Source organism: Calonectris borealis, chromosome 16 (assembly GCF_964195595.1).
Source record: "Calonectris borealis chromosome 16, bCalBor7.hap1.2, whole genome shotgun sequence".
Taxonomy (NCBI): domain Eukaryota; kingdom Metazoa; phylum Chordata; class Aves; order Procellariiformes; family Procellariidae; genus Calonectris; species Calonectris borealis.
The window spans coordinates 13,030,968-13,058,219 of record NC_134327.1 but is presented as its reverse complement, the minus strand read 5'-3'; the positions used below and the strand labels follow the sequence as shown (position 1 = coordinate 13,058,219).

The 27,252-nt window shown below is 37.7% G+C and overlaps 1 protein-coding gene across 1 annotated transcript in view; it reads right to left on the bottom strand.

Moving 5' to 3' along the window:
* The window catches only part of SDK1 (sidekick cell adhesion molecule 1), a 419,426-nt gene extending 394,192 nt beyond the window's left edge, over positions 1 to 25,234 (bottom strand). Inside the window, exon 1 of the mRNA XM_075165332.1 lies at positions 24,739 to 25,234. Within this exon, the coding sequence (XP_075021433.1) occupies positions 24,739 to 25,210 (472 nt within the window). The 5' untranslated portion in view covers positions 25,211 to 25,234. The remainder of the gene's footprint in view (positions 1 to 24,738) is intronic.
* Between the last annotated feature and the right edge of the window lie 2,018 nt (positions 25,235 to 27,252).

Sequence of the window (27,252 nt, the reverse complement as noted above, 5' to 3'; positions counted from 1 at the left end):
ACAGAAAATTTTTCTTCTTTCTCTTATTCAGGGACTAGCCAAGATTCACAAAAAAGAAACTATGCTATATACTATATCCTAAGTTCTCAAAGACAGAGACAGAGATGTATGGAATGAATTTTGTTATATATGACTAAAATGGCCTTTTGCTGCACAGGTATACTGGAGAAACAATTAGATTAAACATAGCAAAATACAGCAATCTCATTAAACAATTAAATGCTTTTTTATTTAAGTTTCATCTAAGGTTCCAACTGCTATTACATAAAAAAAAAAAAAACACCTTATGCTGCTTTTCAAAGACATTCTGGTTGATTGGAGAGTATAGAAGATCTCTATCTTAGATATGTCAAGGAGGTATAATGCAAAAAGAGGCATGATTAAAAACTTGACTGCAAAACCAGGCTTTTTTCTTCTTTTCTCCCTTGGTAGAGAGGAAAAATCCTCAGGTTAGATATCAACAAAATTCCTATTGAAAGCAAGAGCCTTCAGTATATATAAATAATCACTGTGATGTTGTTAGTTAAAAAGTTTAAGAAAAACATTGTCTTTTACAGAAGGCTTTTGAGGCTTCTAAATTTAATTTTCTTCGTAAAGGTGAAAAGTAAGTTCACTTAGGCATTCTATATATTATAGTTCAAAATATACATTTCCAAATATTTTTATTAAAATGAAAATCTTATTAAAACTACCCACTGTCATTATGTTGATTAAAATGTTTCTGTACAAGTGAAGGAAAGCCGTTTGATGCTGGTTGGTTATCCTGACAAGTCCTTTAACTCCCTATATGTAAGTTAAGTGTGTGCATGTGTGCACGCTTGCACACATGTTGACTGCTGATTAGTTATATATCTAACAATGCTTCCTTAAGTTCCTCACCAAAGGGAGGAAGCTACAACCCTGCAAAGGTCATAAAAGAAACAGGAGTACATTCTCAAATACCTGTTTAAAGGCACATATACCAAGAATTATATGAAAAAAAGAGTAAGGGAGTATTTCAAGAAAGCGAGAGCTTTGTGTGTTGAAAAGAAGGGAACTGGAATTACTAAACACCGAAACATTATTTTAATTAAATACTAATAAAATTAGAAGGATACCATAAAAAAAGAGAAAAACTCTTAAAATCCAGACTTTGAGGACCTCGAGAAAAATTCCCCCTACCAAGATAAAGGCAAACTAAACTGTCTATTATATATAAAACAGGACAAGTCTTGCTGTAGGGATGGGTCCTGCCAACAGGCTAAATTACTCAGCCTTCTTATCCACAAAAGCTATGTGACTGATCTATTACTGTTGTTAACAAAACAAACCAACCACACACAAAGTATTGCTTCATCCTCCAGTAGCCAGAATGCTAAGGTCTATCACCTACTAGAAGTACCTAGAATTGAGTGCTTCAGATTCTATTTACCAGAAAGGAAAAACTCTCATAATTTGTATGGGCATAGGAGAAATGCAAAGGCAGGGGGGTGGGGAAGATTTGAGATTTCTATTCAACCGTTTCATTCAACATCAAAAAATTGATAAATTTTAGTACAAGTCAGGAGGTAGGTAATCAGATTGGCTACTTGGCGAATACTTAAGAAACACAGGATATTTAGAAAAACAGACACACTTTGGATAAATGCACAGTTTCTCATGGTTGGTTCTCTTAAAATTACAGCTTTGATGTCCATCTATAACAAAATCTTTTCTAAAATAATTGACCTGAACTTCCAAGTACAACAGCAGCTTTGCTCATTTTGACACCACTAGGCAGGTAAATAAACTGCACTGTATATCCTTCATTGCTTCTTCCAGACAGTTAGAGATCTATGAAGGATAATACAAAAGACAAGTTCCAATAAAATCCTGACCCTGTTAAAGTTACTGGGACTTTAGCTGTGTACTGAATGTGGTAGAGGAACTTGCATGAAATATTGCCTTCCTTGAAATGTAAAGACCATTTTCTGTGATCATTTTCTCTCAAGAAGATAACTGGATAGCCAACAAGTTACTAGTTATCCAAAAAAGCTTTCTATAATTCTTAGCTCATCAAATCCTTCAACAGGTTAAGCATCTCTCCTCACAAATCAAACACATGTTTTTATGACAAAAATCAAATGGATTATGATAATCTTCCATTATTTGTTGGATTAGTCTATACTGCTCTTGGACTGAAGGGAGAAGAAAAGTCCATTTCCCAACTGGAAAAAGAACTTTAAAACATTGTCTCAGGAGATCTCTTTCAAATTTTAAGTCCTTATCATACATTAGACTACATAAAATCGTTCATCTTCCTAACTTTAAACACACATCGCCTCATAAATGTGCTGAAAGTATTTTTACTGTACACTGTATAGTTATTAATCAAAAACATTCTTCTGTAAGTACATGAAAGGATTCTGTGGTCATTTGGGCTGGACCAAACTAGCCTCCACTACATATCCCTTCAAGTGCGCTAACAGAGGTGACGAACTAGATCAAACAAGCCTATTTAAATAACATCTAAACTGCCTGGGAACTACGTCTAAGGCGGCTGATCTTTGAAGCCATTCCCAGGGGAGGGCGGCCGAGCCCCGCAGGCGCCGCGCGGGTCAGGCTCCCGCCCCGCAGCGGGGCCGCGGCTCCCGGGCCGGGCCGGGCCGGCGCAGCCACCGCCCGCCTTGCCCTCTGGCGCCCTCTGCTGGCCCTCCCGAGGCTGTGAGGCGGCGATTTCACGCCGCCCACGCCTCCTGCATCCCACGCGTGCTCTGGATCAGGGGCTACGTGGGCTTTCCCCTTTGGGCACTCATCATGTTACTGCCTCACCACATTCGACTTCTACATCCTTCAGGTTTCCTTTCACTGGTTAAGCTCCAGCACTGGCAATTTCAGAACTTTCTGATACCGTCAGCAGAACTCCGCGGCTGACAGAGCCCGATCACCCCTCAGACGGTGCAGACCTCCCACAAGCAGCAGGTACTTTAACACCATTCTTTTCCAGAGCTCCAAACCTGTAGCCGTTCTGATATACAGCTTACTAACTCTAGAAGAGTTGAGAATTGAAGCACAAAACAACTTCACAGTTTAAAAGAAGTTACTCTGAAAAGAGCATATAAATATGAATATGTAAGCAAACAATTATCTTCCATTTTCCAGTTCCCTTGTGCTTTCCTCCTACTCTTGAGTGTTCTCGAGAATTTAGGATTCCAAACTTCTTACCTTGGGCCTCTGACCTTCTCCTGAAATGCAGACTCCAGTCCTTCTACAAACAGCTTTCTTTGGCAAAAGTATGACCTCCTATCTAACAAGAAAAAAAAATTCCCGTTCCATTCTAAAAAACTACACTTCTACTCTTTTCCTCCATTTCATTTTTTTAAACCCCACTCTGATACCTTTTCTCCTCCTCCAATACAAATTACTCCTCCTCCGTGCAGATAAGCACATCCAGTCTTCTTCCAAATTAAGTATCTTTAGCATTTCCTTGGGGAAAAAAAACAAGCCCTACAAATCAAAGTAACAAAGTAACAAAACAATTTTACTTGAGCCACATGTAATATTTCATTAAACACTGAAATCTCCTACATTCTCTACACTTAAATATATTTACTTTATAGCTGGCCTGCAAGCATTCAGTCTTGCAGAAGGCAATGCTTAATGCAACTACTATGAAGCAAGGATACGGAAGCCAGATTTCAGGCTCTGAAAACTGAAATTTTACATCTCAATTTTACCTTAGGGAATAAGTTAATGGTGTTTCCTCTGCAGCTGAACAGCCCTAAGGTATACTGGGGGGGATGCTTAGGAAACGAATTCAGAACTAAAGGATTCTGATTAGACATCCCTGAAAGATGACTGACCTAAGACACGAGAATATACTGAGAAGATATTAGACTAAAAAGAATCAAGTCTGAAAGGAGCATAAAACTTCACCACCATCTCTGACTGAAGGCTGCAAAAGTGCAATTGCCTACAGAAAGTTGTTTTCTTGTGGGTTTTTTTTTTAATGTGTTTTTTTTTTTTTAAATGAAGGTCCTAATGGCTAACTCTTAACCAGCACTCTTATGACTTTCCAAGTGGTTTCCCAAAACTTGTCTGAGTAATCTGTTGAGGACACAGTTTGGATATTTTTTTACTTCACTAACAAAGGATAGCTCAGTTCAGTTCTTTTCAAATTTCAATGCAAGAAGCATAGGCTCATCAAAACTGTGAAACAGGAAAGGATTATGTATAGCAGGTGTCTGAAATACCATCTACTTTAGAAATCTGGAGTACTCGTAGCAGCAAAAGCAATTAGACTCTGAACTCAAGAAAATTCTGCCTTTACAGCTCAGATAGTTAAATAGTGAACAGATTGACAATGGAATCTCTGGAATCTCCCTTACTGAAATGCTTACAAAACAGATTAAATAAATATCTGTGAGGAATTGTGTTGGTATGATTGATCCTGCCATAGCCCAGGAGAATATACTGTTGAACATTTGAACCCTTTCAGCCCCCCTGCTTTTTTCTTTTGAGTCAGTGAATTGCAGCATCTGCATCATTTTATTTTAGTTAATTTATCTTTTAAAAACACACTCAACATTAAGCATATTTAATTCAATCATGAAGCAGCAGATGATCATAAAAAGCTCATAGCCTTATGGTGATGGTGGGAAAGAGTTAGACTGGAAGATTGCAATTTCAACAAGGCAAGGTAGGCGAGATGGGCTGACGGGCAAGGGGCTCAGAAGCAGGTGTGAGGAGATGTAAAGGTGTACTGGTGCCAGGAAACTGTATCTGAGCTGGAGAGCTGTGTTTGCAGTTCCTGCCACTGATGAAAAAGGGCAAGAATAAGAGCTGCCAATGCTAAGAAAGTCTATTTACCATAGTGCTCATCCCAGAACAGGACACTGAATGCATAGCAGTGTCAGGCAGCAGCCAGGGCTGGCTGTTCCCAAAGGGAGAGCAAAGCAGGAGCCAAGCATGACCCCAGCACAGGGGGTTCCCTCCGCACCCGGGGTGCAGTCCCACAGCACTTAAAGACAGCAGGCAGAGGGAGGTGCTGGTAATGTAATCCATTGACAGTCCCAGACAAGACACAAGAAGTGATACCCAGGTAGACCAGCCAGAGGCAAAAACAAACAGGGACAAAGATAGCACTAGACACAAGTTATAAGGCACATCTGAGGGGCCCATCTAGGGGACAAGCCACCTACCACACAGGCCTGAGGTCTATCCAGGAGACAGGGCAGGATGCAGGCACGCCTATAACAGAGCTCAGGCAGGGACTAAACACCCAGCCCTGAGCTTAAATGGAGCTCCTGGGCCCAGGGGCAGAGGGTGGAGGGCCCTGGTGAGGCTGGTCAGGGAAATTAAGACCTAATGTCCTCAAGGTCCTGACAGGTAGCACACCTGATCTTCATGTACATTGAGAGAGGCAAAGTTGACAGGTGAACCACAGCCACACCTTAACATTACTCTAGATAGCCACTAATTCTGATTAGCTGAAGCTTATATCTTACTAAGTGCAGATCACTGTGTTAAGGTAAAATGAGGCTAGAGATGTTAGTACACAAAAGAAAAGACTCCCTGACTATGGAGCCAAAACATGTGATAAAACTTCAGTGATGCTCCTGCCAGTTTTTGCATAAATAATATTAAACTAATTGCCCAAAAGTACAAGAAATTATACACACTCAAAATCTCAAGACAAATTCTAGAGCAAACAAAGCCAAGCAAGACTAATAGGATGTTTTCCATTTACTAAGAATAATTTACAGAAACTTTTCATTATGAAAGACCTCAAATGAGTGGGAGGTTTTTTTATACAAATGATGATCCAACTTCAGTACGATAAAGCATGCTTGACTTATCAATAATATCACTTCTCATGTAGTTGAAATTAAGCTTTTGCTGAAGTACCATACTGAATTTGCCCTATAAACAGAGTATTCGTTTCATTAGTTTTAATAAAATTGTATGGAATCATCATTCAATGATTTGGGGATGGAATTTAGCTAAATGAAAATCATAATCAAACCAACCTTCCAAATCCAAGAATAATGAATTAATTCTTGGAAGTGTTCTTCAATATCAGTTTCTAGCAAAGAACCCTTCAACTCCAAGTGTCAAGTCAAACAGCCTATAGTTGTCTTTCCCTGGCTTATCAAGTATCTCTCTTGTTGCTAAGATGGAGAAAATGTTTGTAAGAAAAGGCAGAAGTATCCATATAACAATACTTAATTGCTTCTAATTTGAACAGAAAGCACGTAATAATGAAAGCAACTATTTTTAACATGTTCTAACATTTAAAATGTAACAAATGGGTATATGCTATACCTAACTTTTTGACATCTGCTTTGGGCAGTTCAATTCATAAATCCAGCTTCAGTGTCAGTTGAGAAGACCTCAGCACTTGAGATTCTCAGTAGCTACTATCAATGAGGAGTAGTAAATGTGAGGTGTAAGGTTAGCTGGAACTAAAAGTTAACAAAGGGTAGGTTCAAAATCCTACTTCTCCAAGATTCAGATTCCTGTCTACAATGCTGAATCATTTGCTTATACATAAACGCCTGAAAATCCTTCTTGCATCAAAGCTACATGTATACTAATAAATACACAGACATTGTCCTGTGATCATCCATATTGACATGCTGTTAGCACAGTCCTTAGCATGGTTTTGATGCTATACCAGTTATTAGTCTCCCAAACCACGCCTGGACATGCTTTCGGTTTAGTGTGTCTACTAGGGGCTATTTCCAACATACAGATTGGATGTACCCACCTTGTTCTGACAGATAGAAGACTTTAACATATGGATTTTATTGTATTATATATATCATATCATGTTCTACACAACGTACAGTTCTATCATGTTAACCAGTTTCAGTGCAGAGAACAGGCCCGGTCCATTTCGTTTACAAGCACAGATGTGCTATTAGATCCTGCAATTGTCTCTCAGCACAGAAAACTAGTCACACTGCTGTTTCCAAAGACTCGGTACCTTTCTCTCCAGGATATGAAATGTGGGTTCATAAAATCATAGAATCATTTAGGTTGGAAAAGACCCTTATCAGTCATGTCCCTCAGCACAAGGAGTTCAAATCTGAAATTCTTGTATCCCATTCCCTGGAAAGGGCCAATAACGTGAGACCACAGGACAAGGCTGGAAGTATTTTTCATTATCCAGTTGAAGCTGTCCCTTGTACATACTTGTAAGAGAAGGGTCACTGGTCAAAAAGGAAATGGCAAATGCATAAACATACAAACAAGAGGGATCCTGACTCTAGCATACTGAGCAGGAAATTCTTGAGAGGGAGGAGCCTTGGGTTCCTATGCCTGCCCCTAATATTGTTTAGAATTTTTTTCCTCTATTTTAAATTGTACACATGATCCTGAGGGTAGGGACAAGATCATGGAACTTCCCACGTTAACCGAGTGTACCTGCATTAAACTCTGCACTATTACTGCTAGATTATTCCAAGTTACCTGAGATAGCTTTTCCATTTAGAAATAAGTTATCTTTGCACAACCCTGTAAAATGGGGAACAGAGGTAGATCAATAGACAGTTAGAATACACTAAATTTAAAAAAAGAGAAAAAAAAGACAAATCTCCTTCCATGTAAACAGCAGCATGGTGGCAAAATTCATTTTTTTTTCCCTGAAGGTTTTTTAGTTCATTTAGTTCAAGTTTTTTATTCATTGGCTCTATACTAGTAAAAACCTACAAAATTTGAATGTATCATTTGATTTTGCTTCATTTCCTAAGACAATATTGTGCTTACATATGGCTAAGCCTTGATTGATAGATTAGGGAGCAAATTCAATCGATCTTTTAAACTTGTGATTTTTTTCTTTCTTGACACTGCTCCATCCCTGTAAGAAAATAATCTTAATTACTTCTAAGTTAAATATCCTTTTTTATATATAAAACTATTGAAAATGTAAACATATGTTTAACTGAGCTTTGCTCTTTTATTTGCAAGTATTTATCTGTAGTTTTTCCATCAGACCAAAAGGGCCCAAAAGAAGTGCTGTCTGAAAAGGAACGAATATATCATTAACAGAATCTACAAGTCTTCTACAAATAGCTGTCTACTTGTAATACAGATGAATACCCCGGATACTTCTCAAAAGTCTTATAAGTATCATGCCACTGAACATACTAATTTTCCCTGCCAATTGTACATTTTTATGTAACAGTAACTAGGTTAATGACAAAGAACTGAAACAAAGTTATATACCATATGTCACACCAGAAGCAGCTTATAAAGATTAGCATATTTATAAGACAAAAAATGCATTGTAAGTAATGCAAATATGAAAAAAACTTTGTATTTGTAAAAGCATTTTTTTCCTAATCAATTTAAAGTACGCTCTTCTACTTTACTTTTACAAGATCAAAGAAACTAAATTCCATCTTGTAGGAAACATCTTAGAGAAACATCTGATATTGTGCAAAATGTCAACAAACAATAATTTATCCTTTCAAATTGTAATGCTAGGTTCTAAACAATAACCCATTTCATCCAAGATAAGATGGAGAAGTCAGTCAATTTGGTAACGGTCATGATGGCCTAAAACATTCCAAGTTGAAAACCATGTAGGACAAGAACTGAGTATATAACTCTAAGATTCTAACTAAAATCCAGTATTTTTGAAATGAGCCTACTTTTGCACATTTTTAATCGGGTATCTCAATTCATTTAGACAAACTTTTTAAACCAGCACTTTTAAAACTTTTTAAAACCCCATTTAAAAATCTGAAAAGTAATGGTAATTGAAGATGAACAATTAAAAGCATGTGTTTTCAGCAGAAGACCAATATGCAAATTAAAATGTTATTAAAGACAAAACTAATGGATAATTAGCAAGCTATACTTACCTTTATTATGGTCATTAACTCTCAAAGCAGCAATAAAGTCAGAATAATATTTGTCTACCTTCCAGAGACATGGTTCTCTACAAAGTTGATGGACTAACATGTACTTCAATGTATTCCACATGTATTTTGTTATATTGCCTTTGGTGATAATACATAATTTAGCTAATCTTGTTTAACGTCAATATCAAAATAGCTTGCCAGAAGAAACTGTATGCTAGTTAAATATATATTTTGCCTAGTAGGAACATAATTTGCTATACAAGAATCCTCACAAAAAATAGTTACAATTCTCTGACAAAGCTTTCAAAATGTGAAAACTGACTAAAAATAACTTTCAATTAATAATTAAAGGTACCAAAAAAAATTATAAAACTTCTTTTAATGATGAGGCTGATTTTTCCCATTACTGTGGCATTCATTTTAAGAGTCCAAAGCTGTGAGTAGCAGATTTTTATATTATAAACATTGCCATATGAACTAATCAATATAATAAAGTCTCTAGTAAACTCTGATCAAACCATCTTCAAAAGTTTGGTTCTTCTGTCTTTATAATTTTCTTCAGTTAGACTGAGAGTAATCTTGTCTTCACACACACTTTATGATGCAATACTAATAATCTATAATAATTAATAGAGTAGTTACCAGGAAGTAAGCAGTACAGCTACAAGAGAATTTTTGTTGCACAGTTCTTTCAACCTACTTTCATAGCTAAGAAAGTACTTTAATTTCCCTAAATAGCTGTTCAGTAATACAGAAATATGCTTATTAAAATCCATGTTTCTTCCCTTAAATTATGGCATATTGTCAAATCGATACAAAAAATGAATGAATGAATGATATTTGCAATATCAATGCAATATTGATATTGTGCAAGTGCTTCACTAGCACTTGCTCAGATTATTTTGCCTTGAAAGAGTCTGCATAGGTTAATTGTTCAGAACTTAATAAACAATTCTGTGGATGATGCGTGAAGAGAAATAGGATCCAAGATGGTCAAATAGCCATCAAGACACTAAAGAAGATAAATGACAAAGGATTCCTCTGCACTCTAATCACAGTAACCAAATAAAACTCTTTTACCTATCTCCAGCCTTATAAACAATACAGATCAGAGGGGATCCAGGAGACGATATTTGCTAAGTAAGTACCCTTTTCAAAAAAGTGATGGAATATGCCATGCTTAAGCATCACAACACTAATCCTTGTTTGATGTACAGAAACTTGTGGCTTACATGCAAACGCAAAGGTTCAATGTTCATTTTGATGAACAGGTGAGACTAACCAGAATCTGAGATGCTGAAGGGTGAGAGAGTGTATAGCCTGCATAGCCTTCAGGATTACAGCAGAGCTCTATCCCTCTGGAGTCCCCAGAGATTGTTCCTCTAAGAAAACGCTCTGCAAGAGCCAGCAGCTTTTAGCTGGTTTTCCCTGTAACTTATGGTTTGTGAGATATGTATTCTATTCTCTGCCCAGATGGACAGTATCAGGAATTTATAGATAAGAACTCAAGAAAGATCCTTCATCTTCCGGTGTGGAAAAAGCCATTTATGCAGCATCTATGTTGTCTCCCACACAGGACATCCTTTCTGCTAATAAAAGTCCCTGCACTAGCTACAAAAGAAAAGAAAAAGAAAAAAAAAACCACCACCACCACAACAACAACAACAAAAACCCAACCAAAGGCAGGCGAAAAAAGGAGCAGGGGTAAGGGAAAGGTCTGGGAATACAGATGCTGGTTTTTATAGGAAGGAGTTTCTACAGAAAGGAGAAAGATACATAAGGAAATAAGGTATCTTGAATTCTACCAGTGATTTTTAAAATCATGGCAATTAGAGGAAATCCTTTTGCTTAACTTACTTGCATTTGTTTGGACTGTGAAACACCTAAAAGCAGGATAAATCTAAATATTTGAGTTACTGAGAACACGTATATTTCCTTTGGATCTAGTGAAAGGAAAGGGCAGAGTTTAGAATAAATACTGCCTTCTTATGATTGGGGATTTACACATCTGGAATAGCCAAGTACAGTAAAATGCAACTCACAATTCAGTATTGCTGTTTCTGTCTAGAATACCTTCATAAGCAACTACATTTAAGACTTAAGTCTTGGAAAAAATATCTGATTTTATTAAATAGCTCACACATGCTCCAGTAAAAGACTGAAGAATATGGCTGTCTTTTACTAACTTGGTGAGCCATCAAACTGCTCTGTGCACCTTGCTAAGCAACATTAGTCAAAATGTACTAAATTTTTTTTGCTTACTATACACATAAAGATACAGTCTCATGTCTTGTCTTTTCCTGGTTCAGACAAAATTTCTGTTTAAAAAACCTTTCATGGTTTAAAAAACCTTTCATGGTTTTGATCTTCTCAACAACCTGATTCTGTTTATTTTCTTAAGCCTCTTATATAGAGCCAAAATATAACATTAAAAAACAAAACAAACAAACAAACAAACAAACCCCAACCCACAAAACGAAAACCAAAACATGGGACTCCTTGGCTTTATTATGAGCTGTTATGAAAACTATATAGCCTAAAAGACAAGTATTTGCATCATAAAATCCTTACATTTAAACAGACTTTTTACCTGGAAAGGATATTACTTCCATTACCAATCTGAGTGAGTGGATAGACTAAGTTTTCAGTCCCTGAAACCTGCTGAAGCACATCCTTTTTCACACACAAAATCACCCACATTTACTTATGTGCAAAAAAATTAGATCAGAGTGACAGTAAGAAGAGGAGAGCAATTTACACACTGACATTAAAGAGCTTCATTGGAATTAATCTGTATAACTTCAGTAACACTTATTTGTAACCCCTACTGTATACATTAATTCCTCTGCCAAAAAAGTTTTAAAACCGTCCCAACACAACTGAAGCTTTTAAATGCCTAAAGAAAAATTATTAAGAATTTTATAATAGCAATACAAATGTTTAAAGCATATAACCCTTCAAAATACTTTAAAGTAAAAATAGCCATGTCAGAGAACGTTTTTAACATGTAAGCTTTACTGAATATAGGCTAAAATTACAATCGCCTAATTTTATACATCACGTTATTATATTAGTAGAATTACATTAGTTAGCATGTTCATCCAACCCATACAAATCTTAATCTTCCTTTTTATTGTATTAGTTTAAATGGTCATTAGTTTCCTCCTACCAAAAGGATTCATTGTAATTAGCCTAACAACTTTTGCAAGTTCTAAAATATAGATGTGTACTATGTAAGGAAAAAAAAGTAAGACCTTTCTGTACTACATGAATATGTAATAATGCACTTCATTTTTTTTCCCCACAAATTTAAAAGCAGACTTAATAAATGACCAGTGATGACAGACCATCCTTTACCAAGAGCTCAAAGAGCCAAGGTTTCAAAGAGCTTGAAACCTGTTGCCTTTAGCTCTTTCTTCAAAGATGGTACGTCTGAAAGATCCAAACTCTTTGTTTCTGACAGAACTGCTGCACACACAGTGATATGAAGAAGCACGACTAAGTAATTGAATAACCACAAGTGGTTTGACTCTAACATTATTACATTTCACAATGCACATTTATGAGATTTGAGAGCTCCATTTAAGATCATGAAATTTCATACAGTTTCTTTCAGTCAATATACAAGGTACAAAATGAAACTACATTTACATGCAGTCATAAACACAAATTATGTTTAGAAATCTGAAATTCAGCAATATATGCATTTAAATCACAAAAATTAATTTTATACCCCCCTCCAGTAAATTACAGCGTAACATAACAAAAGATACCAACATTAATGTCTCTATCTGAAACAAAAAAAGAAATAGTCCACCCTGTTGTATGTCATTTGGCTTAAGAACAGCATCTTGATGTGTATTAAGGTCACAACGTTTTAGATAATTACTTCTATATCATTGTTTTCACATAGTTTTAGACAACTAAGAAAGATTATAAAGGAATATTATGTGTATAAAAGCAACAACTATCATCTAAATGTGAAGCTAAAATTCTTAAAATATATTCAATTTTTTCTCTAATATAAAGAAAATGAATAGCCAGATAATTTTGTGGGGAAAAAACTTTGAAAAGTCTATATAATTAAATATGGATTGACTGCACATAGCAGAATTGAGTTTTTTAAAACTCAAACGCTATACAAAGTTAAAAGTTTTGACTTAAAAGATCAAAAGCATTTAAAAATGAATTTTGATAAATTTATGTGAAATGGGAACAAATAAACCTTACAAAAGGAAGGAGGAGGCCTCCAAAATGAGTGTTTTAAAAGCTGAGATGTTGTTAGATGGCCTTAGTTAAGGCTGGGCACTATTCATACTATTTCTGCAGCTTACCTCCATTTTTTTTCTTTGCTTTATCACCCCATTGCTTCTGCCAGCAGAATTTAGAGGAGCAGGTGAAAGCAACTGAGTAGGGGAGAAGGATCTAAGAATGGAAATTATTGCTAGAACAATATTTTCCTCCTTACACCGCACCCTGAGGGTCACAGTTCTGAACACTATAAGGGTACAATTATTTAACTCAATGCCAAATGACACAAAACATTATTTCAGATATATTAAAATAACCTGTTAAAAAAGAACTATTAAAAACAGGACAGAGGCATTGAAATGTAATTTTGGAAAATATAATTATGCAAAGCACTAATATGCCTAATAATAATATGTTAATTTAAACCGTCTTTCTATGTAGATGTAATACTTTTGTCTACAAAAATCAGAAAAGTAGAAGAACTTCTGACCTGCATCAGTAGTAGGACTTCAGAGGGCTTGAACACACTGAAGGCTTCAAAATTCCCCAATATATCAATCAGTATGGACAGTTCTTCATATGTACAGTACATTCTACTTGTCAGCTTACTACGTGAGCTCTGACTAGCTATGTCTTGTGTTTTATTTGCCTTGATGCAGCATCTTTATTTGCCTTGATGCAGCATCTGACCAAGCATGCATACACAGAGTTTATTCAGCATGTGGCCACTTTTCCAGAATTTCAAGGCAGCTGAGTCTGTTAGTTGTCTGGAAAAGTGACTGAGAGCTGCAAATATGTATAAAATCGACATTTGCCTTTCATACAGAATATAAGATTTGACTCAATTCTGAGCAACCCATATCTGGCAACTCTAGTACTGGTTTTGGGAGCTCTTTCAGTCAAGCCAGTCATATCCTCAGATAATCACTATATCTGGTCTTGTAATAAAACAAACAGTAGCAAACATTTTCTTTCTTTCCTGAGTTAGATAACATCCACTGCCTTTGTCACATGTTAGTAGTTCCAACAGAACTCTTCTGGTAAATACACAGATATGGATGTTAATTAAATTCAACTCAAGTGTGAGTGACAACTAGATGCACTGCACTTGCCCAACACCAACACTCTCTAATTGGTTATAAAAAATGTGCAATATGCCATAATTTACCAAAGCACCAATGCCTAATCACTTCATGCTGCAATGAATTTCAAGTAAGCGTGAGTAGTTATGCCATTAATTCTAATAAAATGACAGCTAACACTTACTCCACTACAGTGAACATTTGCACAAAAGCTGGCTTATCAGTACTTATAACGTCCAGCAGCTCTAAGAATACTTTTAAGAATTGTTCTTATATGTAAGAACATTTGTTCACATGTAAGTGTGGAAATCCAAAAATACTCAGCACTTTATTTTTTATATACAATATGAAAAATTTGACCTCATTGGTATTAAACCATCAGGACGGATATTAAATAATATCACTGATCATTTATTAACCTAATAACTCTTTTTGACCAGACTGCACAAGCACAAACTGACAGTTACTCTTTTCTTTTGTTTGCCAAATCAGCAGAGTGATCAAGAGTAGCTAAGCTTTTTGTTATTACCCAAATGCACGAGCACATGATGATTGAAAACTTCTGGGGATGTACCTTTAGCTGAGATCAGAATATACCCTAGCGGAGAGGTTCTTCCCAAGCTGAAGAGTTTACACTGGCACTGATGTCACTGAGCCACAGAATAAAATTAGAAGATTAAAAATACTGTCTCCTAATTCACCTGCCACCATTCATACTGATAAATCACTTCCCTTTATTACTATACTTGCCAATGGGTGAAAGCTTTTTGTATTTTGTCATTTGTAAGTATAGAAAAATAACTCCGACTTATCGATCTTTGATTTTATCTTTGATTTATTAACTATCACAATGAAACTAACAATTTAAAGGGCAACGAAAACACAATCCTACTTAGTGAGAGTAGAACCTAGACCAAAGAATATCCTTCCTTTGTTGAGCCCATTTGGACTCAGCCATTTAGGGGAAGCCACCACTGTTTCTGAGTTAAAAGCTCTATCTGCCTACAGCTTCCTCTGCTAACCGTTTTGTTTCATTTGCCTGTGTTTTAGTTGTGGTTTACTTGTGTTTAAGTCCCTCCACACTGACTGCCAACTTATAGAGGAAATTGCCTATAGAAAGGAAATATTAAAACAGATGTATTCAGCATAATGTCAAATGTATAAGATAAATTGAAAAAGGGTTTATATCTCTATTCAGTCAAAGAGCATTTAGGGTGAAAGTGATACCACATTTGATGGTGAAAGCTATTTTGCAGGCATCAAGCTCCCATTCTGCGTTGTTATAGATGAAAAGTATCCATCTCTGCCCATGAGATTAGGATGGTCCAATTGCAGAGCCATCTTAGATTTTCTCACTGGCTGTTCCACTAATTTTTTTTTATAGTGGAGCTCAACAATTTGAAAATGTCAAAAATTTAAGTTTTAGATTTTACCTGGATTTCTGTAACAGAATTAATAAGATTTGCACTCTTCAAATTTTAACAGGCACAACAGTTAACATTGCAAATTTTTATTGACATCGGTATGCCATAAATACGTCTGTTCAGGTTTTGGGTAGCAGAAGACATAGCTATATCTAGTATACAAAAGCTGAAAATTATACTCATGAGAAACCTGAATGGGATTGACAAGGCATCATTTTAATTATGATACATTTACATAGTGAATGTAACACTGAATTACCAGCACTGAAAACTTTTGAGTTTGACATGACTCTCATTAACTTAGAATTCTCAACTGAAGAGTCAGAAAAATATGCATAAATATTTGACCCATTAAATGCCAATAATAAATCATATATAATGGAAATAATTAAATTATTGAGGAAGATTGCTGAGGAAGATTGCTATCAACACTGCTATAGAGGAACTTGAAATAAAGATGTTAGGTACTATATAAATGACTTCAAGGTAAGTTTTCAAAATGCACTGGTATGAAATCTACCTTGCTCTGTTACTCATTGCTACTTCAAACTTGTGGATAAATAGGAGATTTATCATCAGAGTCACCTGAAATTTTTCTGCTGATGACTTCATTAAACAATAGCATCACCAGCCTATTTTGTTAATTGAATTAAGGTAGAATCAATTAACCTATTCTCCCATTTCCATGAACAAAAACACTTTAAAGTGAAATTTTAGCCTTGCTGTATGGATAACAAACACTAGCATGATTAGGCTCTGTGAATAAGAAGCATCTTCTCTCAGTCTGTAAATTTCAAGAAATTACTATATAACACATGTATTCTTTTCAAGAGAAAAAAAAAACCACAGACCTCTTAGTTCTTAAAAGCTAAGAATTTTGCATACTAGTTCCAAGAGAGAAGATAGCACAGAACTTAAAAAAAAAATAATAAAAATGTTTGAGACAATCAGAAAGAATATTATTTTCTTTTTAAAATGTTATTTTAAAAGTGATGGTTGCACATGCCGATGCAGGAAATGAATTTAACAGTAATCCACATATTTTTCTCCATTTAAGACATGTCCGATGTTGCTCATGATAAAGAAGTAACTAGTTATATTTGTAAAAAAAAATTCTGAAGGGAAATGGGAAATTGGTTGATAGCATTTACATTAAAATCTGGTGTTTGAAGTGGCATGTATTAAAATGGTTTTAAAAAGTAACTTTAGTCACTCCCTCTTCAAAAACAACTCAAACTTCTTCATAGCAATAAAAATAGCAAAAGGTGAAACACAGGGGTTGCTATTCTTGATCTCTGAGCTCTTAGTCTTATCTAACGTTTTTGAAAAACAATGCCTGGGATAATCCACCATGCAACAATCTTTCTGATTATCTGTTGTGAACAAGGTCTTCCAGCACAATAAAAGCCCTGCTTCAGATAATACAAGTGTCCTAGAAAAGCTATTCTGTGTCCAGTTAGAGGATAACTAAGGAATCTGTTCTACATTTTGCATATAGAATCAGGGGTTTTAAACGATCACTCAGTCTTTTACTAGCAGTAGGCATTACTGTGTTACCATAGCATGTAGAAGCAATAATCAGAGACCAGAACCACATTGTGGTAGAGGCTCTTATCAACCTGGGACAAAAAGATAAAGCGAATAGAGGACAACAGTGAGATACACAGATGGGCATGCATGTGAACAATGAGACAGTCTTCATCATGGGACAGCAGTATTTCCAGTGCATTATCAACTGAGCTACTATACAAGCATTTTTATGCATCATAGAAAAAAAAAAAAAGTGCTTGAAGACTTTAAAGGACTATTTGTTCATGGACAAAGAGTTTCTCCTAAGCAAGGTGGACAGCAGGGAAGAAAGCACAAGGGTGCTATTTTGCAAATCTTATGTTAGCGTGATAGGTTAGAATGCACAGATTCAAGAGGACTTAAAATTACACTGATCAGGCACATTTAGAAATATTGACAGAGAATTCCCCTTACCTCCTCCCACCCACTTCAATATTACAGCAGTGTGTCACTTGCTATGTGTTCCATGTTATGATAAATGGCATAGCACCATACATTTCTTTTCCAATCACCGCATACCGTTTAGTTATTTCAGAAGTATTTAGTCATGAATGTCCTTCGCACTTCTTGACAGATAAGAAATAAGAAACAAGGGACATTCCCCAGTGCGCAAGGAAGATGGCAATGACTGTGTTGTACTGAGTCTGTATTCAACACAAGTGTTAGGTGAGCAAACAGTACCAGTATAACGAAATGCATTGTTTCTGAATGTCTAAACATTTTAAATATTTGCATTACAGTTCCATTATTTTCTTCGTACCTTCCCTAGAAAGGTAGCAATGCTACTGAGTAGATTTCCTATGAATTCAATGCCAAAAACTCTTATCAAAGCCACAACATTCTCAGCTGATAAATATACAAAGTTAGACAAACATGAACCTGAGGATGGAAGTCTACCAGATCTTCTGATTCTTTGTGTAATAATGAGCTACAAACTTTTCAATTTCAGCCTGGAATCAATGTGGGGCCATTTTGGCAACATGTACTGGAGCTACATATCATTATTCTCTACTTTCTGGTCCAAGAGGGCTATACCCAACAAATTATTTTTTAGATAACTTGTTAGACCTAGGAGTTTATTAGAAAAATATACGGCTTATGGCTTGAAAGACCATAAAGTGGTTTAAAGAGACCTAAGGGACAATGATTTATCGACCACAATCAACTTTCTCTTCAGGCTGCTGCAACAGAGCATGGAAATGTGAAAAACAGGATTAAGGATTCAAGTTATCTGCTTAAAAAACGCAAATGCTTTATCGTTTATCAAGAATGACACTTCAAAAGTTATCTGGATGGTGTGACATAAGAGTGTACAACCCACTTCCACATTTTGCATAAAGTGGTGCTAAAGGCTTCCTTTTATCAGAGTTGTTAGAGCTCATACCACTATTTTTACCTGCTGAATCTGCATATTAGATACAAATGTTAAAAAGTAATACCTGTGGAAGTTCCAAAGGTTCTTTTTTTTAAGAAAAAATATTACACCCATTATAGGTCTCAAGAACTGAGATATAAGGGGATTAAGGGAAATATTCGTATTACCTAACTTTAGTACTTACCTTACAAGCTTAGGTTAGGAAGACTTTCTTTAGGAAGACTCCATCTAACAGAGGGAAAAACTCACTGAAAGGGTCTTTCAGAGCAGAAATCCAAAGTTAAGTTTTCTAAATCACCCCTTTAAAGGCACTAACCTTTCTATTTTCTACCCAGGAACAGCGGCCTCCACATGTTTGTAAGAAGTTAGGCAGTGTACATTCCCTTGTGTTTTGTCTGAGTCTGAAAACTCTCTAACAATTTAAGCTGATCTTAGTGATGGCTGCCAGGGTCATGCCCCCAGCCATGCATTCCCATCACCTCTTTTGCATTGTCCCTGCTGCTTGTGTGATCCCAGTTTGAGCTAGTTCAGGGAGCTAAACAGCTGAAAATTAACTTTAAAAACACTTCCCTTAAAAAGCCTAGACCTACATTTTTAATATTTGTGAGGGTGCCATTTGTATTACACCTCAGGGGCATTTCACAGATAAAACATATGATTAGCAATAGACTAGTATATATTCTAGTATTATATTTATTGTTTTTCATAGCAAGGGCAGAACAAAAATAACTCTTAGTAAACCAAAAATACTAATGCTCAAGATACATTATACACATACCATGTACGTGTAGAAGCCAAGAATTTGTATAATGAATAGATCTTACGAAAACAGTCATATAAATTTAAAAGTAATTAAGTTAGTATGCACATTAAAATTCTCAGCCATGTAACCCCTTGAACTCAGACCTGCAAGTGCTACATGAACTAATTCCTATAGAACCTATTGGAAGTTCCAGGGCTGTGACATTTCAAAGACCATGCCCATAAAGGAACTTGAAAGTTTTACTTAGATGAAAAAAAATTTCATCGCATCTATTTAACACCTATTTATAACCAATAAACAGAGAAAACAATACACTTCCCATAAGAAAACCTGCCAACTGCTACAATTGATATAATTTAATAAATTTAACTAGGCTACACATGAGGCCACTTATCAGAAGAGTCCTAGGGAATGAAAATTATGAAATTGTCTGAAATAGTCTGTAATAAGACCAACATCAGCACAGGCAGAAATAACTCCAGAAATCCCAACATCTTCAGGAATAGACCTTTCATGGAGTTATATTTTTGTTCTGCATGAGCTATATGGGTAGTGAAGGGTCATCTTTGAGACACATGGAGAGGAGAGTCTTTATTCACTAGAAAATACTCACTCGATAGGTATGTGCTGGTAAGAACAAGGAAACAAGAACAACAAAAATCCCTCTGAGATATACAAAAGCCCAAGATCTTCACTTAACAGCTTCCTATTAATACACTTTAAGATTGTTTATTAAAATTTCTATGGTTTGTTTAATCAGTCAGACAATCTTTAAAGTATTAGCCAATATTTGCCTTTGTTACTCAAAATATATGACTATGCACAGAAATGACAGAACCTTCCAGAACAACCTTTCAAGGACTATGAGCCATGGGCACAGATTCCCTTCAGTTCTTCCAAAGGGATGTGAAAGCCATGCAGCATAACTCTGAGACTGAACTGCCACAACCTCTCTCTCTGTTCCTAGGTCATTCCTGATGTAAGCATCTCCCGGTAACGCATGAAAACGACATTGATAAACAGCTATTAGATACGGTCTTCCTTCACCTCTAATAGTACTGCTACACTGCACTCTCAAGAAACTATCTGAAACACTGTACTTAAAATGTTAATAGGTATGTATACTTATCTCTTCGAACCTGCTTTAAGAAGTCTTGAGAATAAGTCATTTTTCAGCTAAAAGTAAGCATATAAACCAAACACAGATTTACCACACTAGAAAGAGTTAGAAGTCACATGATATGGCCACAGAAAAAGCCCACTCTTTCCACCCCATTTCTATTTAGGCCAGGCTTGTATCTACTGCTCCAAATCAATTTTTTAATTATTATAATTATATACACAAAGAATTCACCTGTTTAAAAACTAGCACATACTTAAAATGTTCATCTAAAGAAAGGGAACACAAGAGGTAAATCCAATAAAAATTAATGAGTTTCCAATAAACAGAACCTTTCGGAATTAGAAATGCATCATTCTACATTTAATCCAGAATGCTTTTCACTCTCCAATAAGTATTGCCCTCACGTTTAACCATCTCTCTGTCTTCCAGCAACTAAATACTCTATGCAAGTTGCTTATCATCGCTGCATCTAGTGCAGTTTGAAATTTGCTTGAAAACACTTCCTACACTTAGCATATTTATAAGTTACACCAGATCAAATATTTGAATTTAAAAAGTTGGGCCCCAGAAACATTTTCTTCTATCTTCCATGTCACAGCTTCTGTCAAAGCGTAATAGATATCAATATCACCTTAAATGCACATTCAGGTACGTGTAGAATTCTGAATTACAGATTTGATCAAGTAGCATAAAAAGATTACACCTCCATTGCTGTAAAACTAAGAAAAATCAGACAAGCTTCTCTTTCTTAATATTTAAAGATACCCATCTCCTGCTGGAGAAGCTTAAAGCTTTGCACCGCTTTTATCTATTTTAAAATCATTCTGAACAACAGCCATCAATCCGAAGAAGTGTATTTTCTAAGTATTCTTTCACTCTTCGACAAAAGAAAGACATTGGGAAGGTACTTAAATCCATTAAGATGCATGTAGAGTAGCCTCCAGCAATTTCCAAACTCTTTAAATAAGCAGAATTTTTCTATTTCCATACAAATATTCTAGTATTTTAGTAAATATTTTGCACCTCAGTAGGCATCAGTGTTTGTTAATCTAATACATAACTAATAAATTCCAATCTTGCAATGCGCTCTAAGTATTCAACAGGACTATGCCCAGGCATGATAGACCACTGAGCTAGAGGTCACTGCAGGATAATGTTCTCTAAGTATAGTAGTTAGTTACTGTGTCGAAGTGATTAGCTTCTACCATCACCTTGCAAATTCTAATTTGATAATTATAGTGATTATCAATTAGCATCTCATCACTATTTGATGACACACAATGACTTGAGGCTAACTAGCACCTAATACTCAAATTTAACAAAAATGCCATGAAAGAAGGCATCATGGCAGAGGCTAGCAGGCATAAAGAACTGAATAAACAAAGAATGTGCAACAGCTTTCAGACTCTTCCAGGTTAATTTTTCTCACAAGATTCCCATTCACAGATGGGCCAATGTAGTAAGCCGGGTGAGACACACACAGCCTGAATGGGCGTCTATGCAGATCTGCAGCCATTACAGAAGTGGGAGTACCACTCTAGGCTACGTTCATGGGACAGGCCACAACTTCTGTCAGTTGTACATTTCTTCCACCCAGAAAATCACTCCCATAATTAGAAGGTCTGCACTAACAATACTAAAGTTCCAAGAGAATGCTTTATTATTCAGTACAATAAACCACTGTATGTTTTGTAATAATTAAATTCACTTTGAAAAGGAAAAAGAAATCAAATAAATCGTTGTATCTAATTATGTAACACAACTACCAGAAGACAGAAAAGCTGAAGAGCTAAGTACAAAATGAATTTACAAGTGGTTTTATCTACAGTTCGCCTCTAGATCTGCTTTTACATGGATGATCATTCAAGTCTAGAGAATACTCAACAACCTGTTGCAGTTGAAAACCTTTTCTTCCATTCACCTTACAGTATAAGGTACTTAATCTCAGTAACTTTATCTAATCTGTTTCCTATGAACTAAGAACCTGCATTTCAATATGCCTGAAATATTTCTTATTTCTTTAATGCTGAAATAGTTATTATAGAAACATTAGCTGGTTATAGCATAGCATTATGATTCATTCAAAATAGCAATGGCCCATATATTTAGAATGTTCATTTTTTTATCACATAAAAAGATTGGAGTCATGTAATTCTCTCATGCATATGACCACATCATTCCATTAAAAGCTTTCTGTGGCTGTAGCAGAATTTCCATTTTCATGAAGGACTTTTATAAAAATTGTCATCTTCTCTCTAAAGTAAATTTTTGCAAAAAAATGATGAATGTATTAGAATCCATTAGAATTCAGAGTGCAAAAAATCCCGTAAGTTATAAATGAATACAAAATTTGTGGAAACCTAATAGAAGTACTCTGCATTAAGACCTCCATGCTGGTTTGTGTCAAAGAATTTTTAGAGGACTAACCGTAATTTGTGTTTTCTGCATTATAGAAAAATAAAAATGTATTTTGTTTCTGCATTATATAATTCTTTTATCTTTCATTGTTTAATGTCTTCTAAATTCCATACCTTTATCTGCACCAATATTTCTCAGAAATAATGTATCTCATTCTCTTCGCTTCCCCTCCTCCTCTTAAATACTGATAGGTAAAACTAACTTGGTGTTAGGACTTTTCTTTAGAATAGTTTGTAAACACTACATAACTCCCTGAGATATATATTACCTAAAACTGATACTACTGCAAATGCTTAGTAATCTGAAATATGCTATCAAAAATTTCTTCTATACTATGCGCTGAACAAAAGTTTCAATTCACTTTTTAATCCAATAAGATGGCTAGTTTACTACTAAACCACAGAAAACTGTTTTACATGGCATCTAAATTGATTCCTGAATCACTGGCAATTAAAACTGCCTTATACGAAAAATTTTTGCATTTTTAACATAAACAACAAGAATCATCAGCATTTGTCTTCCAAAATGAAGCATCATGTTGGCATCTATCAACAACAACTACCAAAAGATAAAAAAAGTGACGTGAATTTTAATTTGCAGAGAGAATTATTTCAGGTATGTCTTGTTTCAGAATAACAATACCCTGTCAGGGCTTGCAGGCCTCAGCAGAAGTAGTTTGGGAATAGCAATGACAGCATAAACAAAGCACTGAAAAAGGTTTATGAGGGTGGAGTCCATTATTAAACACTCGATTAAAACTCTACTGTATCCTGAGGCTCCAAACTTTCTGAGGATGCAGTAGTAAACCCTGAGCTGACAAACTACAGCAGACTTGGCTTATAACAGCTCTTCCTCAACACACAAGCCCATCCAGTTATTAAAACTGAATGCACCGTTGTTCCCTATGAAATACTTGAAAACAAAGAACTAAAACACAAACACCATTCCCCTTTATAGAGTATTAACTTCCGCTTTTAATAACTAACCCATCGTCCCACACGATACAGTTCTGCATTGTCCAACACATACCACTTCAGTCAGACAATGCACACAGCAATAAAACTCAACCCAGCAAAGAAAGTGAAAGCTGCATTTGTTCAGCATGTTATTTGGCGCAGCCAACTGTAATGCTTCTGCCTGCCATTTATTGTTTACTCTGTCAAAGGATTATTAAGAATTAAGCTACATTTGGCAATTTTTTAAGCAGGGAATTTACATGCAAAGTGACTGACACTTGATATTTAAAGTCTATTGGTCGACTCTGACCCTTCGTTTACAAGTGACTCATTTGACTTGCAAGGATCTCTGATGTGGAAATGCTCAGATACGAATCAATTGCAGTTTTTGTCTCGGGTAAATGTTACTTGGCAATCCAAAAGAAATGAACAATGCTCGAACGAGATTCACATAGAACAGTACTCATATGTTTAAAGAATTCCTTTTACATGCCTGATTTAGTTCTAGTCGGCGGATTTATGAGTCCCCTTCTCCCAATAACTTATCTCAGTGCACAGTATTTTTAAACACACACACACACACACACAACCAGCAGTTAACTCTTTTGCTGCCTAAAAGAACAGAAATGTACGGACGTATTCAAGTAAATAAAAAAAGCACGTTTGGTTCCGATAGAGCTACTGATTCTCTCCAGGAGGTGGGGATAGGGGAAGGACAGGACGAGAAAGGGAAAGAAACATGTAGGTACAGTTTGCAAATCCCTGTTCCATAAAGAAACGATTGTGTACAAGAAACGACCATTCCTACATGAAATCAGCTCAGTGCGAATTCTGCAGTTTACCTCTGATAAGGATAAAGTAAAAGGGTTTCTCTGTACCCGAGCGAGATTCCCTTCCTCTTAGAAGGCAGATGCAGCATTTCTATAAACAAAAATGTCTCTAGCCCTACCTTGTGCCAGTGCTTGCAACATGTGGAGCTGAAGGAACAGAAACGCCCACCATCCCCGACAGAAGATAAAACAGAAGTTTAACTTTATCATCATTCCGCCTCGCCTGCTATTCCTTCGGGCAATAATTTCGCGATCCACCTTTCTTTCAACCGTGGTTGCCTCACTGATCCCCATCCGATCCGACTGCCTGCCACTCCTGACAGTGCTTTGGTCATTGCTCATTCCGCACCCCAAGCCCGGGCTCTCTTTGGTGGGCTGGGAACATCGCCCGCTGCCTTCGCCCCAGAGTTTGGGGGGAACTGAAGCCCCCACTTCACAGGAACGGCGGACTCCGTGATTTGTGCTCACTTTGCATGCAACCCGAAAGCAGCACTCCATGTGCCTCCTGGTATGATAATCGCCACGTAAGTCAATGTTTCTTGTGAAGGTATTGATTGCACCAAAACAACCAGTCAGAAATGTGAAACACATGTTTCTCTGCACTGTCACATCCAATGCCTTCAACAGAGAGGGAGTAAGTTTATGGGCGTCAGTATTTCAGTAAATCCGGATCCTTCAGCACATCGCTAACAGAAACAGAAAGACTGATCCATCTTAGCCACCAGCAGACAATCCAAAGAGTACCTTTCATACCGCAACGATGATGGAAACTGTTACCCCTGTGATTTTTATGAAGCGTGGAGAGTTTTCCAGCATGTGTCCCATTCTCCTGTAAAAACCTTGCGATGGAAGTGTTAAATTCTCGGGGGGGGGGAGGGGGAAGCGTCAAGGAAAAAAAAAACCTAATTGAAAGTGTCTCGCTATTCCTTGCGCTAAGGATTTATTTCAGACAATTTCAAGATTAGCCATGCAGACAGGGTAGTCTCCAGATATCCCCGCAAAGCTCTGCATAGTTTATATTAATCCGATTTTCCTTTGGATACAAATCTCTACCGTCAATAGAAGGGTTTGAAGGGTCCTCGAGCAGGTAAATTGAGCAGCTCAGGCTGTGATTCCAGCTCGCTGTGCAGTCAGCCAGGCACAGGCCAGCGGCGGTGTCACTTGAACTCTCACGTTCAGCCGGAGGTAGGGAAAATCTCAGTTGATCGTATCTCCCCCCTCCTCGAAGACTGGTGCTGGTCTCTTTCTTGCAGGGAGACCACGACAAAAATCACCTCTAACATGTAAAGCGCTTTTCTTCTGGCCGGCTATGGACGCAGCAACGAAACAAACCCTCAGCTGGATAGTGTCCGGGGCGGGGGGAGGGAAAATCTCCCGAAACAAACAGCAACAAGGTGAAATCCTCCCAGCCTTGCTTAGATGGACTCCTGCTTTCCGTGTTTATGCAGCCCAGGGATCCTGGTTCTTCCTCTGAGCGTCTCTCCCTTATAGAAGCTGTAAACACAAGAGGGAAAGCACTATCACAACAGCAGCAGCGGTGGCAATAAAACCGTACTAGGGAAAGAAAAAAAAAAGGCGCTGGAGGTTTTACATTTAAACAATGCATCGGGTATTGTTTCAGTCCCGCCTTCCGTAAAGGGAAAAGTTTCGTAGGAGATTCCCTCCCCGCCGTATTAAAAAGAACGAACACGAGTAGTTATAAAAGAAGTACACCCAGGATAAACGCAAGTTAAAAACAAAGCACCTAAGCGCGAACTTGATCAAACAAAAATCTCGTTAGCTCTCGCCCCCGCCCCCGAAAGACAGCCTGAACTTTTCTCGCCTCCTTCAGCACAAGCGCGGTTTTAACCCTCCCCTGGCAGCAGGCTCGCACTTCACCCGCCATCCCTCCCGGGCTCCTACCTCGCCGTCTCCACCCCGCGTCCTCGCTCCCCTCTCCCCTCTCCCCTCTCCCCTCCCTCCAAGCCGGCAGACACGCTCCCCGCCCTGGCCGCCGCGCCTGCTGGCTCACCTCCCGTCTCCCTTCACGTCTCTCCCGCACACATCCCCCGTCTCTCCACAGCACACGGCCCCCCCGCCGCGCCTCATCCCACCTTCCCCTGACCTACACCTCAACGGGGCTGCGTCTGTGTGGGGGAACAGCCTCCGCGGAGCTGAGAGAGCTACTGGATAAGGGGTACGTGTGTGGAACTGTCAGGACTGGGCGGGGGGGGTATTTCAATACACGTTTGCCCGCCGGCTCTCCACAGACGCCGGAGGAGGAGCCTCCCCGCACACAAGGCACACTTCCCCGCCGCCAGCGCGGGACCTGCCCGCAGCCGCCTCGATCGCTCTTCGCCCTAACGCGCCGCTCCTCCCCCACCCCCCCGGTAGCACCGCCTCCAGCCAGGCCACTGATTGGGCGGCAGGCGCGCGCGGGGACGGGGGGGGAGCGTAGGAGCCGCGCCCGCGCAAGGCGGGAGGGACGTTGTCCCGCGTCCCTGCGCTGGCTAACGGTCGCGCGCGTGCAAGCCTGAGGGGGCCGCGTCAGCCTCTCGTCCCCGCGCGCGCTAACGGCCGCGCGCGTGCTCCCCTGAGGGGAGTTCGTCCCGCGTCCCCGCGCTGGCTAACGGCCGTGCGCGTGCGCGCCTGGC